Source organism: Pleurodeles waltl, chromosome 6, assembly GCF_031143425.1.
Source record: "Pleurodeles waltl isolate 20211129_DDA chromosome 6, aPleWal1.hap1.20221129, whole genome shotgun sequence".
Classification (NCBI taxonomy): Eukaryota; Metazoa; Chordata; class Amphibia; order Caudata; family Salamandridae; genus Pleurodeles; species Pleurodeles waltl.
The window spans coordinates 119,605,748-119,623,838 of NC_090445.1; the positions used below are offsets into that span (position 1 = coordinate 119,605,748).

Genomic DNA, 18,091 nt, shown 5'->3' on the forward strand with positions numbered 1-18,091 from the left:
CCACCTAAATGAGCCTGTCATTTTACCAACTTTCTTCTCTAGACTGTCAACACCTGGTGGGAGGGTCTTGCACTCTCTGCACATCAAACGTTGTTTAAAGTTCTTCCTAGAACGAACAAAAACCTTCAGAAAGTCGGACCAACTTCTGATTTCTTTCGCATCACCAAGAAAGGGACAAGCTTTGTCGCGGGCAAGCTTTGCTCACTAGGTGTCTGCGACTATCTCTCTCTGCCATGAGAAGGTTGCAAGACCACAATCTGCGAAGGTGAAAGCTCAATATAGCCAAAAGGTTGCTGCATCTTTAGCCTTGTTCGGAGGTGTCACTGCCTGGCACTACTGCCTGGATTTATAGAAAATGGCTAATGTGGTGGTTAGACAAGCTGCGTTTAGACTCCTATTTCCGTAAGGTACGCAGCATTTGGGTTTTGTTAAATCGTATACATTCTGAAGTCAAATCTTTCTCTCTGCTTTTTTATCTTTTACCTTTATTGTGAGCCTGTCAGGGAATGGTTATTATATCATTTTGTGATATTAACTGTTCTGTTAAAATTGCTATTTTATTTGTTTATTTCTGTTTATCATGGTATGATGGTTTCTTTACCCTCCTTCATTCTTCATTTGGTACTGCTTGCTAATCTGGTTAAAGCATGTGAATCTATGAAAGATACAACACTAAATTAAAAAGCAAGTACCTTACCTGTACACTGTGGTTCTCTAGTATTGATATCTTTCATAGATTCACATGCAACCCTCCCTCTTCCCTTTAAGGCTTACCATTATTAATACCTCCTATTTTCTAATATTTTACACTTGTGCTCGAAAACTGAGGTATGGTGGCTCTGCAGGAGATGGGTGCTTCAGGGTCTCTGCTCTGATTTAATTTTGAATGTTGTAAAACAATGTGGATTGGCTAAAAATGTCTATTGCTTTCTATGGGGTTTTAAGGCTAATACTTTAACACTACTTATATTACTGTTACCGTGGGACTCTCACCATGATGACAGAAAAGAGTCAAGCATGTGAATCTATGAAAGATATCAATACAGGAGAACCACAGTCTACAGGTAAGTAACTTGTTTTAACCCATTGAGTGTGGCTCCTTGTATGCAAATCTTGTGGAATATTTTGATTAGAGTGTTGTGGGAGACTGTCAAAAGCTGTGGAGAGATCAAGAGGGAAAAGAGAAGCTTATTGTGTCTGTTCATGATGGTTCAGGTGTTTTTGGGGTCCACGATGAGTGCGGTTTCATTGCTGTTTTTTTTCTGAATCCAGACTGGATATTGCCCAGCAGGTGGCTAAGCTTGAGGTGGGTTGAGATTGCTTGTTGATGGCATTTTCAAATACTTTGTCTGGGTAAGGAAGCACAGTGATGTTTTGGAAGTTGCTAAGTTGATCTGATAGAGACTTCTAGCTGCAGATTCCTCCTTACCTTTGGATTTCCCAGGCGTCAAACTGAAATCAGAAGATTGTTGCTTGAGCAGTCCCCCTGCGTGCTATTGGGTGGCTTTGTTCGGTTCCGTGGGGCATCGTTGGCACCAGAAGTGATGTAACCGTCACCTATATAGGCACCACCCAGGAGTGCGGACATCCGTTTTTATTTCTGCGCCAGTTAGCACTCATCCAGAGAGTTTTTTCAAGTGTGTCAAAGGTTGTCTTCTAGAAAGGCAGGTTTCAAACTGTGTGGCACCTGTCACCGTGTCATGTCAGTTACAGACACCAGTCTGGTCTGTTTATGGTGTCTCGAGCGTGACCACAAATCAGTTGTGCTCAGACTGCCGGGCCATGGTGCTGAAGGCTTTGAGGGAAAGGTCCCTAAAGCTGCTTGCGGCCGGAGAGTCAGCACCGTGTGGCATGACTACTCGGAGGTCTCATTCCCAATCAAGGAGAAGGTCACGGACCTCTCCAGGAGCCCAAGTCCTCTTCGTCCCATTCCAAGTCAACGGTGAGAGGCAGAAGAAGCGCAAGAAGTTGAAGCGTGCAACACAGCGGCTTTGGAACATCTGCATTACAGGGACGGTTACGCAGAGTCGTTATAATGTCTAACTCCGTGCCACCCCCAGTTTCTGGGAGCTGGAGCAGCCCCTGCTCAGATAAGATTTTTATGAACCCATTTGCCTCGTATTAGAGCAGGCTGACTCCTCCGGAGCAGCTTTGGGCCCTGCGGGGTCAGAGGAGGCCCAATCAGGTTTTGCTCCGACTGCTCTGGCCTATGGTCTGATGGGGTCTTGTGGATCCTATCTCAGATCCGGACCAGCGCCAGTCGTGCCAGGGTGACTTTCTCTGACGTCGATCCAATGCCGATGCTCCCGGCATGCCAGCCCTATTCTACTCCCACCCGTTGGCCCTATGTTGTTGCCTGAGCATTTATCGGACCAGCCAGGCATGGGGGAAGAATGGGAGAGGTCAGTGAAACCTTTAGAATACCAGCTGGACACCCCAACATCTATGGCCTGGTATAAGGAACTTGGAGATGCCAGTGGACTGAACACATCTCCAGAAACTGGTTTGCTTTCTTCCCCTACCATGGCTATGGAGGAGGGAGCATCATATACAATGGTGGTGGAGACGGCAGCGGCGGTCCTCGAACTTCCCTTGGTGGCGGTCAAGGCTAACCTCTTGACATAAATGCTTCAGTCTGGGGCTCATCAGAACCCCTGCTCCACTTCAATGAAGCACTGACTGTTGTCCTGTTGAGAAGCTGGTCCAAGCCCAGCACAGGGGCTCCTGTAAACGGGACCATTGCCGGCTGCCATTGCCCCGTCCCAGGTGTGACCCATGTTTCCTCACCCAACACCCCACCCTTAAGAGCTCGGTAGTCCAAGCCTCAACATCCCATGGCACGTTCCTTGCCGCTCCCCTGGACAGGTAATCCAGAAGGCTGGACGCCATGGGAAAGAAAATGGTTTTTTTTTCGCGAATCTGGCATTGCAGTCGATGAACACCGCATGCCTTTTGGGCTGCTACTCCCCCCACGTTGTGCTAGTGCTGCCAAAGGTTCCGGAGAAGGCCCAGGCTGTGTTCTCCCAAGCTGTCAAGGACGGGAGAGGTGCAGCAAAGTTCACCATCAGGTGTGGATTGGACATCACTGACTCACTTGGCAGAGTAGTTTTGTCAGCAGTGGCTCTTGGATGCCACTCCTGGTTGAGTACATCTGGTTTTTCGGGGGATGTCCAGGCCAACCTCATGGACATGCCCTTGGATTGGACCCATCTCTTTGGAGAGAAGGCAGACTCTACACTGGATTGCTTAAAATACTTATGGCTATAGACAACTCCGTGAGCCTCTCTCACCCCCTTGTCCTCAGTCTGCCTTGCGCCTCATTCGTCGCCAACCCTATGCCAACCACCGTCCTGCGTAAGCTCCCCAAACTGTGCGTGGACGTGGCGCATTCTGACCCTGTGGATAAGCTAGCCAGAGGTCCACTACCAACCTCTCAGCAGCTGCAGCCTCTAAGCCCTTCTATTCTCCTTATAATGGGATCATGGCTGTCTGGTAGGCAGGAAAATCCATCATGATCTCCCCCAATGGCAGACCATAACATCAGACAGAGGTGGGTCCTGCAGATTATTCAGGGGAGCTACGCCCTCCTCTTCGAATCTTCCCCTCCCTGTATACCTCCAACTCTAGATCAGCTGATGGAGGATCATCTAGTGTTACTCTGTGAGGAAGTCATAGCTCCTTTGGCCAGGGTAGCAATTGAAAGAGTTCCGATATCAGAAGTAGGGAGTGGTTGCTAGTCCCGCTACTTTCTGATAGCGAAGAACAACAAGGGCCCTTGGCCTATTCTAAACCTCTTCCTCAGAAAGGAGAAATTCAAGATGCTCACTTTGGCTCAGGTCTTGTCTGCCCTAGACCAAGGAGACTGGTTGGTAGCGTTGGACTTAAAGGTTGCATGTTTCCACATCCCTATCCTGCTTGCCCACAGATGTTACCTGCAGTTCAAGGCAGGCCACAAGCACTTTGTTTACTGTGCTCCCCTTTGGCCATAGCATTGCCTGCCTTGTGTTCACCAAGGTGATAGCAGTGGTTGCAGCTCATCTGCGGAGATTAGGGATATCTCAATGATTGGCTGTTGAAGGCTTGCCCCAGGCTGTCGCCTCCCTCCTACGGCAAACCTCCTGCATGTGCTGGGGTTCATTATAAACGTCACAACGTACTCCTTCTCAGATGCTTCCTTTCATTGGAGCTGTTCTGGACATACTGCAGTTTTGGGCTTATCCTCCTGAGCAGCGAATCCAGGATATTCAGGCTATAATACCGATGTTTTAGCCTCTGTCATGGATTTCAGTGCAAATGGCTCTGAGGCTGATGGGCCTCCTGCATCCTGCTGGTGAATCATGCCAGATGGCATATGCAGACTCTGCAGTGGGTCCCGAGGTTCCAGTGGACACAGCATCCAGAGAATCTCTCAGACATGGTCCAGATCTCAGTGGGAACAGCGAAATACCTGCATTGGTGGCTAACGGACTGTGATTGGGTCGAAGGCAGACTCCTCTCCCTTCCCCAGCCAGATTTCATAGTGGTGTCAGATGTGTCACTCTTGGGATGGGGCAGCCATATAAGAGAGGTGGAGATCAAAAGGCTCTCGTCTTTGGCAAAACCCGGACTCCACAACAACCTGCTGGAGCTTCGAACAGTCCGGCTAGCATTAAAAGCATTTCTTCCTTTTGTCAAGGAGAAGAGAGTGTATGTGCTCACGGACAACACCACTGCCATGTGGTACTTCAAGAAGCAGGGCGGAGTGAGGTCGTGGACCCTTTGTCAAGAGGCCCTACATCTCTGGACTTGGCTGGGACAGCAGGGCATTACCCTGGTGGTTAAACACCTGGCAGATTCTCGGAATGCGAGGGCTGACAAACCCAGTCGTCGATGCCTAGCAGATCATGAGTGGCGTCTCCATTTGGAGGTGGTGCAAGATCTTTTTCAGCCATGGGGAAAGCCTTAGTTAGATATGTTCCCCTTTGAACAGAATGCCAAATTTCAGCAGTTTTGCACATTGGAGTTTCCAAGGTGACTATCGCTCAGAGAATGTCTCAAGTGGTGCTGAGGCCTCCTGTACGCCTTCCTGCCCATATCACTTCTGCCCAGAGTTTTCAAGAAGATAAAAAATTACCAGGCCCAAGTCATCCTTGTGGTTACGGACTGGGCATGGAGAGTCGGGTATCCCGAGCTTCTGAGAATGAGCATCAGTCCTCCTATCAGGCTGCCCCTTTGGGAGGATCTTCTGTCTGAGCAGGAGGGGAGGGTCCTCCACCGGAATCTGTTAACTCTTAACCTTCTTGCGTCGAGATTGAGCGATGACAGTTGACAGCCGTCGTCCTTCCTCCTGATGTGTGTAATGTTATTCTGGCAGCCAGGTGCCGTTTACAACGCCGGTGTATACCTGCAGTTGACAAAAGTTTGTATTCTACAGAAAAGTCTATATGCCCTCTTTCTGCTTCTCTCTCTGATATTCTCCTCTTCATTCTTACCTTGCCCAATAGGGCTCTGCGCTAGGTACTCTTAAGTGTTATGTCTCTACTTTGTCTGTTTTTCTGCGGGTGTTTGTCCAATCATTTCTCTTTAGGTCCACTATTGTAAGTAGGTTTCTCAAAGAGCTTGTACATATGTTTCCCCCTTTGCCCTTTATCATGCCTCAGTGCAACCCCAGTTTGGTTCTCACCTAACTAATGTGTGCTCCTTTTAACCCCTTGCACAATTGTCCCCTCTGGTTGCTTCATCAGAACAGCCTTTCTAGTGGCGATAGCATCTGCCTGGATTGTGAGTGAGGTGCAAGCTTTGTCTTCCAAGCCTCCCTACTTGACTGTGTTTCCAGAAAAACTAAAGTTTTACACTAGGGCCTCCTTTACTTTGAAAAGTTGTAACCCCTTTCCATTTGGGACAATCAGTCACCCTGCCTACTGTTTATGCTTCTCCACATCCCTCTGAAGAAGAGAACTGTCTCCACGGTATGGACCCAAAAAGAGCATTGCTGTTCCACTTTGACCACATAAACCAGCTCCTGGTGGAGGACCAACTCTTTGTGGGGTATTTTGGAGCAAAGAAAGGTCGGGCAATACAGAAGTGAACCATTTTGCACTAGGTCGTTCTGTGTATTAATATCTGCTATGCCCTGGCTAAAAAGCAGCCTCCTGAGGGCTTAAGGGCCTTTTCCACCAGAGGAAAAGTTGCAACAATGGCATTAGCACGTGGAGTCCCAGTACTGGACATCTGCCAGCCAGCAACATGGGCATCCTTGCACATGTTTGCTTAATGCTACTGCCTGGACAGTCCAGTCTGCAGAGATGGGCACTTCGCCTGTTCGGTCCTAGAGGACTTCCTTGTTTAGTAAATTTGTCTGGAACTCACTGCTGGATGGTATTGCATGAGTATCTATTCAAAGATAATGATTCTGCAGCTAGAAGCATCATCAATCAGCACCACGCTCATCCACATAATCAAAATCTCTATCACATCCACTCCATCCCCGGATGACTGGAAATATGCAGCGCACTCTCCTCAAGAAACTGTAAGCTGACCTGAATGAACAAGTTACTTAACTTCGGTAACGCATAATCTGGTAGAGACTATATCTTGCTGCAGATTCCTTACAGACCCGCCCATGCCTCCCTAATATGCGGACAGATTTCTAGGGTTAGGGGTGATCCCTTTCAGGACCCTAGTTTGGGCCCAGTAATGTCAGTGCAATTCATGGTTCTGCTCTTCTGATGTGGAAAGTTGTAAAAAGTAATTGACGCTCGCGTGCCTTGGTGGCACCTATATAGGTGACCGCGACATCACTTCAACACTGACGCGCGGAACCGAATGGGGGCACCTAACGGCATACAGGCGTACTGCTCATGCAAAAATCTTCTGCATCCAGTCTGACGCCTGGGAAATTTAAAGGTAAGGAATATGCAGCTAGATATAGTCTTTACCAGATAATGCGCTACCGAAGGTAAATAACTTATTCATTTGGGTCAGCTTATGGTTTGCACTTATGGGGGTAGTTTGCGCTTAGGTCCCCATAACATTTTGTCCACATAAGCTATCCACACCAAATTTGCATCCTCCTTTTTTTCCCCAAAAATCCCCACAATTCTAAAGGTACCCAGGGTTTGTGGATTCCCCTAGAAGGGACTGAGAAATAAGCCAAAATTCTGCTAAAATTGCTTTCTGGAGGGGGGGTGGCAGGGAGGTGTGGGGGGTGCTGCAGAAGAAAGCATCTGTTTTTTCTCCCTTCAAATAGCATCAATGAAAGGTTTGTCGTGCAAAAATCACCACCTTCCCAGCTTTCAGTTTTGTCATTTTGCTGGTCATATCCCATTTTTCCTCATTTTTGTGCTTTTAACCTCATGACATTTAGTGACTGAAATGGGTGTGACCCCAATGGTGGACCCCAGAAAGACATAGGGGGTCATTCCGACCCCGGCGGGCGCCGCCCGCCGGGCGGAGACCGCGGCGGTCATTCTGACTTTCCCGCTGGGCCGGCGGGCGACCGCCAAAAGGCCGACCGCCGGCCCAGCGGGAAAGACCCAGCAACGATGAAGCCGGCTCCGAATTGAGCCGGCGGAGTTGCTGGGGTGCGACGGGTGCAGTGGCACCCGTTGCGATTTTCAGTGTCTGCCAAGCAGACACTGAAAATCTTGCTGGGGCCCTGTTAGGGGGCCCACGACACCCGTTCCCGCCAGCCTCTTCCTGGCGGTGTAAACTGCCAGGAACAGGCTGGCGGGAAGGGGGTCGGAATCCTCATGGCTTGCAGTGCCGCCATGGAGGATTCCTTTGGCCAGGGGAAAACCGGCGGGAAAACGCCGGTTTCCCTTTTCTGACCGTGGCTTTACCGCCACGGTCAGAATTGGCCAGGAAGCACCGCCAGCCTGTTGGCAGTGCTTCCGTGGTCGTTGGCCGCCAGGGTCAGAATGACCCCCATAATTCTGAATTCAGAAAGGGGTCATTTGTGTTGATCCTTCAAGGTTTTCCTATTGAAAGTAACGGTTGAAATGAAAAAATATTGAAATTGAGTTAAAAAAGCCATTTCTGTCTACGTTTAGTCTGTAACTTCTAACTAGGGCAGATTTTAGAAAGCAATATCCTGTTACATCGGCTGGACCCATGGAAGTCAATTCACCAAAGTGCCAGGAGTAGCGGAAGAGACATTACACTCCATTTGACTTATACTTTTCACTCATTCACTTGCAGATGCACATGCATTCAAACATACACACTCTTCCTCTCCTACATAAACACATTCACCCGCAAGCATGCACACAACATACATTTAAAGGCTGTTTTTACTTACCTCAGCTGCCAGGAAGCATCATATTCCAGTTAATTGTAATCTGTGTTTTATTACACTCCTATTGAATAGTATAATTATATATTATTCACTATTAACATAATACAAAATTGGCAGAAAACAAAGGAAGTGGAGTCCAACCAGCATTGAGTAGGAACAGTTGTCCCTGTGTTGCTGCTGGCACTGATTTTGCCACCTCTGAAGCCCGGGATCGCAATGGCAGTGCCAGGTGTTGCAAGCCGGGGGTCACAGCTGCGACCTCTGGCAACCCCTACATGATGTGTATGACTGAACCCTTCTGGTTGCAGGGATATATAGTGTTTGTAGGTTCTTCAAGAACGCAAGCTACCCAGAGCCAATAACTGAGCTTGTGTACCTGGTATACAGCAATTCATTTTGTAAGCTATAAAGAGTGACACATGGGTATCAAGGAAACCTCTGTATTTCTGATATGGGCACAAATATGGAGTTTAGAAACAGTGGTTATTTGCACATCTCTGAATTTTTGGGTACGTATACTAGCATGTGAATTAGAGGGCATTTCTCAAAATGACTTCTTTCTTACACGCTGTCTTACATTTGGCAGGTGCAAATGCATCGAAACACAAATGGTAATAATACTTGTTCTGCTATTCTGTGTTCCTCCACATCTCCTGATATAAGGGGTACCTCACATGGGCTCTAGCTCGGCTGCCACCTTGGAAAAACTAGCAAACCTGTACATTTTTTTAAACCTAGGGAATCCAGGATGGGGTGACTTGTGCGGCTCTCACCAGAATCCTTTGCAAATTTCAAATATGTCTACAAAACTCATTTTCCTCACATTTCAGTGATGCAAAGTTCTAAAATCTGAGGGGAACCACAAACTCCTTCTGCCCTGAATTCACCCAAGTCTCCTGATAAAAAAATGGCACCTCACTTGTGTGGGTAGGCCTAGTGCCCGCCCCATGAAACGCCCCAAAACGCAACGTGGACACATCACATTTTTCCACTGAAAACTGACTAGTTTTTTTGCAAAGTACTTAGCTGTGGATTTTGGGCTGTTGCTCTGCAGGCACCTACCGAAACCTAGCAAACCTGTCCATTTTTGAAAAATAGATACCCATGGGAATCCAGAATGGGGTGACTTGTGTGGCTCTCACCAGGCTCTGTCAGCCGGAATCGTTTGTAAACATCAAAATGTGTGTTATAGAAAAAAAAAAAAAAACATTTTCTTCACATTTCTGTGATGCAAAGTTCTGGAATCCGATGAGAGCCACACATGTCCTACCACCCATCCCCCCCCAACCCCACACCCACCCCCTCCCAGGTCTCCCAATAAAAATGCTACCTCACTTGTGTGTGTGGGTCCAGTGACAGTGAAGGGCCCAAAATGGAACATGGACAGATCAAAATTATCTATCACAAAATACCTGTTTTTGCAAGGGGACATCTGCGTTTTTGGTCCTGGGCTCTGTCACTATCTAGGGAAACCTACGGTCGGCGTCGAAGATCTGGGTCCGGTTCGCCGACGAGGGCGATCGGCGTCGAGAGAGTGTGCTCATCGTTGGAGACGGTCGCCGTCATCATATCGACGTCGAGGGAGATCGTCGTCGAGAGGATCTCAGCGACGAGGGGAATCGACGTCAAGAGGCACCCGCCGTCACCGTACTTCGACGTCAAGGAGTGTGTCGATGTCGAGGCGGCAGTCAAAGAGACCTAGAAGGGTTTATACCACTTCAGAATCCTCGGCCTCACTCATCTTACTTCCAGCTTCGCTGCAGCTCTCTCCTCAACAGCCGCCGTTGCCGCAGACACCAGTAACACCTACGGCTCCTCTTCCGGCTCCTCCTTCAGAGTCTGTTCAGAGGACTCCAGCGGAATCCATAAGGCATTCCAGACATTCCTCTAGACGTTCGTCTTCCTCTCTGCACCATCGTCATGAGTCACTTCAGAGATCTCCACATTCGCGTCATAGACCTTCTTCTTCGTCTACACAGGACTACTCTCCAACCCTATCGGACTCACCATCCCCGAGAGTGTCCCCCATAGATGACGTGAATACATTCCAAGAGGTCCTAGTGCGTGGAGCGACCAAACTAAATATCCCGCTGGCGGTACCCGCCCCATCGACCTCAGTGATTTTCGAGACTTTACACCAGAGGACATCTTCAAGACCTTTGCTTCCACTGGTCCCGGGTCTTATTGAACCGGCAATGGATATTTTTCAGACACCGGCCACAACGAAATCTGCTCCTTCCAGACTCATTAAAAAGTATCGACCACCGGAGCAAGATCCTCTATTCCTAAGGTCGGACCCGGTTCCGGACTCGGTGGTTATAGTAGCAGCAAAGAAATTACACTCTACATCACCGTCTTCCTCCTCGCCTCCGGATAAGGAGAGCAGAAAGATCGATGCTGCAGGCCGAAAAGTATGCTCTACCGCAGCCATCACAATGAAAGCAGCCAGTGCCACTGCTTTATTAGGAAGATATGATCGGGCCCTTTGGGACTCTATGCTGCAGTTTGCGGAGCACCTACCCAAGGACAAAAGGGAAGATTTCTTGGAGGTCGTGGGTGAGGGAGCCATGGTTTCCAACCAGGTAATAAGCGCTGCTGCTGATTCTTCGGTGCTGTCGGCACAGAACTACGCTCATGGAATAGCGTTAAGACTACACGCATGGTTGCGATTGACATCTCTCAAACCAGAGGCACAGCAGAGAATTCAGAATTTACCATTCTCAGGCTCCACTTTGTTCGGCTCTCATGCCGATGACGAGATGTCAAGAATGAAGTCTGAGCTAGACACTTTAAAAGCGGTAGGCATTGAACGTCCAAAAGAACAACGAAAAGTATTCCGTCACTATCAGCAAAGGCTTTTCACCCACAGGTATCAGACACCACACTGGATGTCCTCACGTCCCCAGCAGCAACAGCAGCATCAAAGGGCCTTCTTGACACAGCGAAAGTTGACAAGGGGTCGTTCCACGCCGCAAACGCAGGCAACTCGCCAGGCTCCCGCGTCTAAGCCCTGAATCTTCGCTTCCCCCTCCTCCGTTATCCACTCCGGTAGGGGGAAGTATCTCAAATCATCTGGACGAGTGGCTACGCATCACATCAGACGCCTGGGTATTGAATATTGTGCGAAATGGTTACGCTCTCAGATTCACCAGTCCTCCTCCATCTGTTCCACCCAAACCAGCCAGCCACCACCTCGAAGCTCTTCCGTTAGAAGTCACTATTCTATTACAAAAAAGAGCTATTGAACCCGTCCCGATCAGCCAACGCGGGAAAGGGATTTATTCGAGGTATTTTCTAGTGCCAAAGAAGGACAAACAAGAGTTTCGTCCCATTCTAGACCTAAGGACAGCAAACAAGTGGATTCGCAAAGAGAAATTCAGGATGCTATCCTTGCACCAAATTTACCTGCATCTTCGTCAGGGCGACTGGCTCTGCGCGATAGACCTTTGCAACGTGTATTTTCACATTCCGGTGAGCAAGAAACATCAAATTCCTAAGGTTCACCATCGGCAAAAGTCATTACCAATTTGCGGTTCTACCCTTCGGCCTCAAATCAGCGCCAAGAACTTTTTCCAAATGCATGGCGGTGGTAGCCGCCCATTTGAGGAAACATCGAATATTTGTCTACCCCTTTATAGATACCAATCTAGGAAAGGTGTTTCCTTCGGAGGAACGACGATTATCGATTCTCCAAAAGTGCAAACAACTAGAGAGAACTCCACAGACCACTGCAAGAGTAGTAGCCTCTCTACTGGGCTCAATGGCGTCTTGTATCCACCTCGTTCCAAATGCTCGCCTCCATATGAGGCCCTTACAAGAATGTCTGGAGGATCAATGGTGTCAACCGATGGACGATTGGGAGAGCAGAGTCCTTCTTTCTCCCCACGCCCTACAGTCCCTCAAGTGGTGGTGTTCACCCAACAATCTCTTGGTGGGGATTCCTTTCCAGCAACAGCTTCCAGCTCAAACCATCGTAACAGACGCATCACTGCTCGGATGGCACATGGATCATCTTCGAGTCCAAGGCAAGTGGTCACAGAGAGAGAGTCTCTATCATATCAACCTGCTGGAGCTTCGCGCAGTCCATCTTGCGCTCAAGGCCTTCCTACCCTCTCTGAAAACGGAAACTCTCCTCCTCCAGACAGACAACGTTGCCACCGTGTATTACGTAAACAAACAAGGAGGCACCAGGTCCAGGATATTATCCAGAGAGGCTCAGACAATCTGGCATTGGCTTCTAGCCAGGAACCTGTCACTAGTGGCAACTCACCTGCCGGGCAGCCAGAATGTTCAAGCGGATGCTCTCAGCCGCGTAATGGACGAGAACCACGAATGGGTATTACATGACGATGTCGTTCGTTCCATTTTCGCACTATGGGGTACCCCCTCTATAGACCTATTCGCAACCCCAGAAAACAAAAAATGCCAAAACTTCGCCTCCAGATATTACCATCCAGGGACACTGGGGAATGCCATGTGGATAAGCTGGTCAGGAGCATTTCTTTACGCCTTTCCACCGCTTCCCCTGATACCGGCAGTCCTCCAGAAGCTATCCAATGCCCAGTCCAAAATGATTCTAATTGCTCCAGAATGGCCACGCCAATGGTGGTTTCCAGACCTTCTTCACCGGTCACTCAAGCCACACATCAGACTGCCTCATCGTCCGGACCTGCTCACGAAGTTCAGAGGGCAGATATCTCATCCCAACCTCTCATCGTTGAGTTTGGCAGCATGGCTCCTGAGCTAGTGCAATATGGACACTTGAACCTACCTCAGGACTGTATGGAAATCCTAAGAGAAGCAAAGCGCCCTTCCACACGATCGGCTTATGCATGCAAGTGGAAAAGATTCTGTGTGTGGTGTTTGGACAACAACGTTGACCCGGTATCCTGTGGAGAGGAAACTATCCTGCCATACTTGCTAAGTTTGGCAAAATCGGGTTTACAATTGACATCAATAAAAGTGCACTTGGCGGCTCTAACGGCATATAGAAAGAGCCCCTCTCAAACCTCCTTTTTTAGGATCCCAATTATCAAGGACTTCCTGGAGGGCTTAAAAAAGGTCTTTCCTCCCATTAGGAGGCCATCTCCTCCATGGGAACTGAATGTTGTCCTATCGAGTCTGATGCTACCTCCGTTCGAGCCAATACATAAAGCATCACTTCAACATCCCACGTGGCAAACTGCCTTTCTGGTTGCAATCACTTCAGCGCGTAGGGTCAGCGAAATCCAGGCCCTTTGCGCTCAAGAACCCTACACGGTCTTTCATTCTGCGAAAGTAGTGATGAGGACTCATCCAAAATTTTTACCAAAAGTCGTTTCCGACTTTCATGTGAACCAAACCATTTCATTACCAACTTTCTTTCAAAATCCAACTACCCCTGCTGAGAGAACTCTGCATTCTCTGGATGTAAAGAGGGTTTTGAAATTTTACTTGGACAGGACAAAATGCTTACGTAAATCACAGCAGCTCTTTGTTAACTATGGCCCAGTTAGAACAGGGTTGGGCACGTCTAAGCAATCATTATCCAGATGGATTGTTTCATGTATACTGTTATCAGTTAGCAAACAAATCTCTTGGTGGTAGGCCAAAAGCCCATTCTACTAGAGGGAAGGCAGCTACTGCGGCCTTAATGAGAAATATCCCTTTGGCAGAGATATGCAAGGCAGCCACTTGGAAATCGGTCCATACCTTTACACAGCATTACTGCCTTGATACAGACGCTAGGGCAGATGCGCAGGTTGGACAGGCCTTGCTTAAGAATTTATTTGCATAACTCATGTTTTTTGTCAGTATTATTCTGTCTACTCCACCGCGGTTATGGGGATGGGCTTGCTAGTCTATTCAGTGCTTATGACTATACATGGAAATCCCCTAGAGAAGGAATGGTTTCTTACCTGCAACTCCAGTTCTCTCATAGGGGTATTTCCATGATAGTCATAAGCAACCCTCCCTCCTCCCCGGTGGAGTTGACATAGAAAAAGTTGCCATAATAGTATCGATGTTGGTACTCCAACGAATGTTTTGTTCCTTCATGTCAGGTTACAAGCCTTCAAAAAGAACTGAGGCAACTGCCTTTTGCTGTGCATGATGGGATACAGGAAGACTTTACTTTCTTAAAGGCACAGCTCTATTTACATTCTGTATAATGGCAGCCTATGGGCTACACTGCCCTGCATTGTTTTATTATCATGAGAGGTGGATATAAAGTATGAGAATGTATTTGTTATTACATTTCTAGAATAAATAAGTATTTGAACGTGAATTTACACTACAGCTGTTTTCTTTTCAACAATTTGGCCTGTGTAGCTGTTCACATAGGCTGCACAGTGTTATTCTTAAGTGGTTTGTTGACAGACCTTTTTCAAAGGGCTGGTATTTGCACTTAAGAATATACTTCACATCAGTGCTCTGGGGTCCCCGCAGGCGCGCTGAACTATTCAGTGCTTATGACTATCATGGAAATACCCCTACGAGAGAACTGGAGTTACAGGTAAGAAACCATTCCTTCTTGTTAAATGGAAATCTACTTGGGTTTGAGGCATCCATTACTTGTTTTGTAATATTGGTCTGTAATGAATATCTCCAGGTGATCTCATAATAGTTCTTTAAGTATTTTGCTAAATATTTGGAAAGGCTGGTTGGGTAGATTATTTTGAGGGAGTTGGTGGGGTCTTAGTCTGCTTTAATAAGGCAATTGGGGGATGCATTTTGAGAGCTAAAGGAAAGTAAGTTGGTGAAGAGAGGCGGCATGAGTTCACTTAAGATGCCTCCTTAGAGCAGGAAATTTAATTGAGGTGGTCGTTGAATGGTGTGGAGAGAAGCTAGTGTCACAATGACACTGTCCTGTAACAGTGCAGCACAAGCTGTAGCCTGATGCTACGACCTAGTGATTTAAGGGATAAGCCATGCTCCCATTGAAGATAAATAATGAGGTACTATACCGGGGTGAGGTTATTGATTGCTATACCCACATTTATGTTGCCTTTTCATAGACATTAAAGCCTTCACATTGATCTTACAGAACTCTCATTATTAGACCTTGATAGGCCTGGCGTATTTTTTTATTCCAGGAATGGTGGACCCATCTTTGGCTGAATGAGGGCTTTGCCTCCTGGATTGAGTACCTCTGTGTGGATCACTGCTTCCCAGAGTATGATATCTGGACTCAGTTTGTGTCTGCTGATTATACTCGTGCCCAGGAGCTTGATGCCTTAGACAACAGTCATCCCATTGAGGTGAGCTCAGCATTTTGCTGTACAAACTTTTTCTGTTAGGGTGAATGAGTGCATGTTCATTGTGAGGAGATATTGAAATACAGGGTGGCTGTGACTAGCAAGATGCTGCACAATGCTTTATATGGTGTGCATTTTTCCCTATTGTCTGTGGTTTGGTGGGGTGAGACGCCAGCAATAATAGACCATTCGTTCTGAGAACATGGGAGCTTAGTGGTCTCGCATAGAAGATACAGTGCAGTTTTGGCAGTTCAGTCTTGCATAAGAGGCCATGCTTAACTTTTTAGATGAGCATTTCCATGTTGAATACATGTGAAAGCAAAATTCTTGCCTTTTCTCATTAGAAGCATGGTAGCATTAATCACTTGCAAGAGGTTTTCCTTCATTTTGAGGGGAGTTTAAGTAGATCATGCTATGAAGAGAATGTAAGGAGAATTTACAGAGAATCAATCAGTTTATATTAGATTTTCTTTGTGTTTCTGTGGTAACCTCAGGTCAGCGTTGGCCATCCTTCAGAAGTGGACGAAATCTTTGATGCCATCTCATACAGCAAAGGTGCCTCTGTCATACGGATGCTGCATGACTACATAGGGGATGAGGTAAACATCTATATGAAGCTACTATACTCTTAGGCATAAATGACGGTGTGTATGTTTCTTATGTTTTTTTCACATTTATAAGTTATTCTACCTGGCACTTGCTACGCTATGCTTTGGTCTGGGTTCATTCATCACTTTATTTATATGAAGTGATGTACCTGATTTCACTGCTGCCTGTGGACATGGGTGCGGACAACTATTTAATTTGTTCATGGATCTTGCTATTGGATGGGAAAAGTTCACTTCTCTGAGGTGCTTGTTTGGTTATTTTGTTTTATTGTAACAAGATGTCCATCAAAAAGTAAAAGACCGACATTTTTTAGCGACACATACCACTGAGAAGATCCCGAAGATTTAGACTGAATCATACACTCAAACTATGAAACCAATTCACCTAATTCCAGATAAAGGTTTTGTAGTAGCCTAAGGAGTCTTCCTCCAAAAAGTTTAAACACAAAAACAGCTGCAAAACTTTATTTCCGTGAAAGAAAAAGATGACAGTCCTCAACTGCTCTTGGTAAGCCACTGTGCAGGAACAGTGACTTTTGAACTTTCATCTATATGCAGCACAGTTGGTGGGGGCATCTTCCACAACATGACAGACAACAAATGGGGCTTAGATGTTGCACAGAAAGATACGCTCTTGGAATCCAAAAATCTCCTCCATGCATTGCATCTTCAAACACCAGACCACTTCACCTGGACTAGTTGAATATTTTCACTCCTTAGTAGATGGAAATAAAAAATATTTTCAGAACAAAGCCATATTTGCAAGCTACTGTTTAGTAACAAACGGAGGCCCAAAGGGGATTGTTGTTTCTGAAGAGGAGAGGATGTGGCTTAACGGCCGGAGCTGCTGACTTTGGAGTAGGTGATCCAGGTTAGAGTCTCAGCAACGGCCCAACATCCTGTGATTCTGTGCAAATCACTTGATCTATGCATGCCTGTGGAAAGCCCCTGGATACCCTCATGGGTGATTAGCCACGCTATACAAATCAGAGTATTTATTTTTGTAAAGACAGTAAATAACAGTAAATGGGTGAAAATGGTGAGAATACAGGGCCTGCATCAGATCTAGCCTCATCTGCAGCTCCGAGACTAGATGTGCACAATATATGCATATATATGTATATTTCTATGTTCAGTGGCATGTGTAGCTGCAGATACACATGCTGTGCATATCCCGCCATCTAGTATTGTGCTCGGAGTGTTACAAGTTGTTTTTCTTCAAAGAAGTCTTTTTTTCCGAGTCACGGGATCGAGTGACGACTTCTCTCGGTGATAGTGTGCATGGGCATCGACTCCTTTGTTACGTTGTTTTCTTTCGGCAGTCGGGTTCGGATGTGTTCCCTCTCGCTCCGAGGCTTTCGATTCGGAAACGTTATGTTCGGTGGCATGTGTAGCTGCAGATACACATGCTGTGCACAGTCCGCCGTCTGGTGTTGGGCTTGGAGTGTTACAAGTTGTTTTTCTTCGAAGAAGTCTTTTCGAGTCACGAGACCGAGGGACTCCTCCCACTTCGGTTCCATTGCGCATGGGCGTCGACTCCATCTTAGATTGTTTTTTTTCCGCCATCGGGTTCGGACGTGTTCCTTTTCGCTCCGTGTTTCGGGTCGGAAAGTTAGTCAGAATCTCGGAAAAATTCATTGGTATTGTTTCGTTCGGTATCGGGTTAGTTAGAACAAATCGACACCGAATCTTGAAAAGCTCCGGTAGCCCTTCGGGGTAATTTCGATCCCCCGTCGGGGCCTGGTCGGCCCGACCGCGTGCAACTTCGAGACTGATGGAACGGACCCCGTTCCGATTCTGTCCTAAATGCCATGATAAATATCCTTATACGGATCAACATTTGGTCTGTAACTTGTGCCTGTCCTCCGAGCACAAGGAGGATACGTGCGAAGCCTGTCGCGCGTTTCGGTCGAGAAAAACGCTCAGAGACCGAAGAGCCAGGAGGTTGCAGATGGCGTCCACGCCGACAGGAC

The 18,091-nt window shown here is 47.2% G+C and overlaps 1 protein-coding gene across 2 annotated transcripts in view; it reads left to right on the top strand.

Moving 5' to 3' along the window:
- NPEPPS (aminopeptidase puromycin sensitive) overlaps positions 1 to 18,091 on the top strand; it is a 695,867-nt gene that overhangs the window by 346,322 nt on the left and 331,454 nt on the right. For both annotated transcript variants that reach the window (XM_069237501.1, XM_069237500.1), the window contains 2 exons: positions 15,349 to 15,513; positions 16,005 to 16,109. In XM_069237501.1, the coding sequence (XP_069093602.1) occupies positions 15,349 to 15,513; positions 16,005 to 16,109 (270 nt within the window). The remainder of the gene's footprint in view (positions 1 to 15,348; positions 15,514 to 16,004; positions 16,110 to 18,091) is intronic.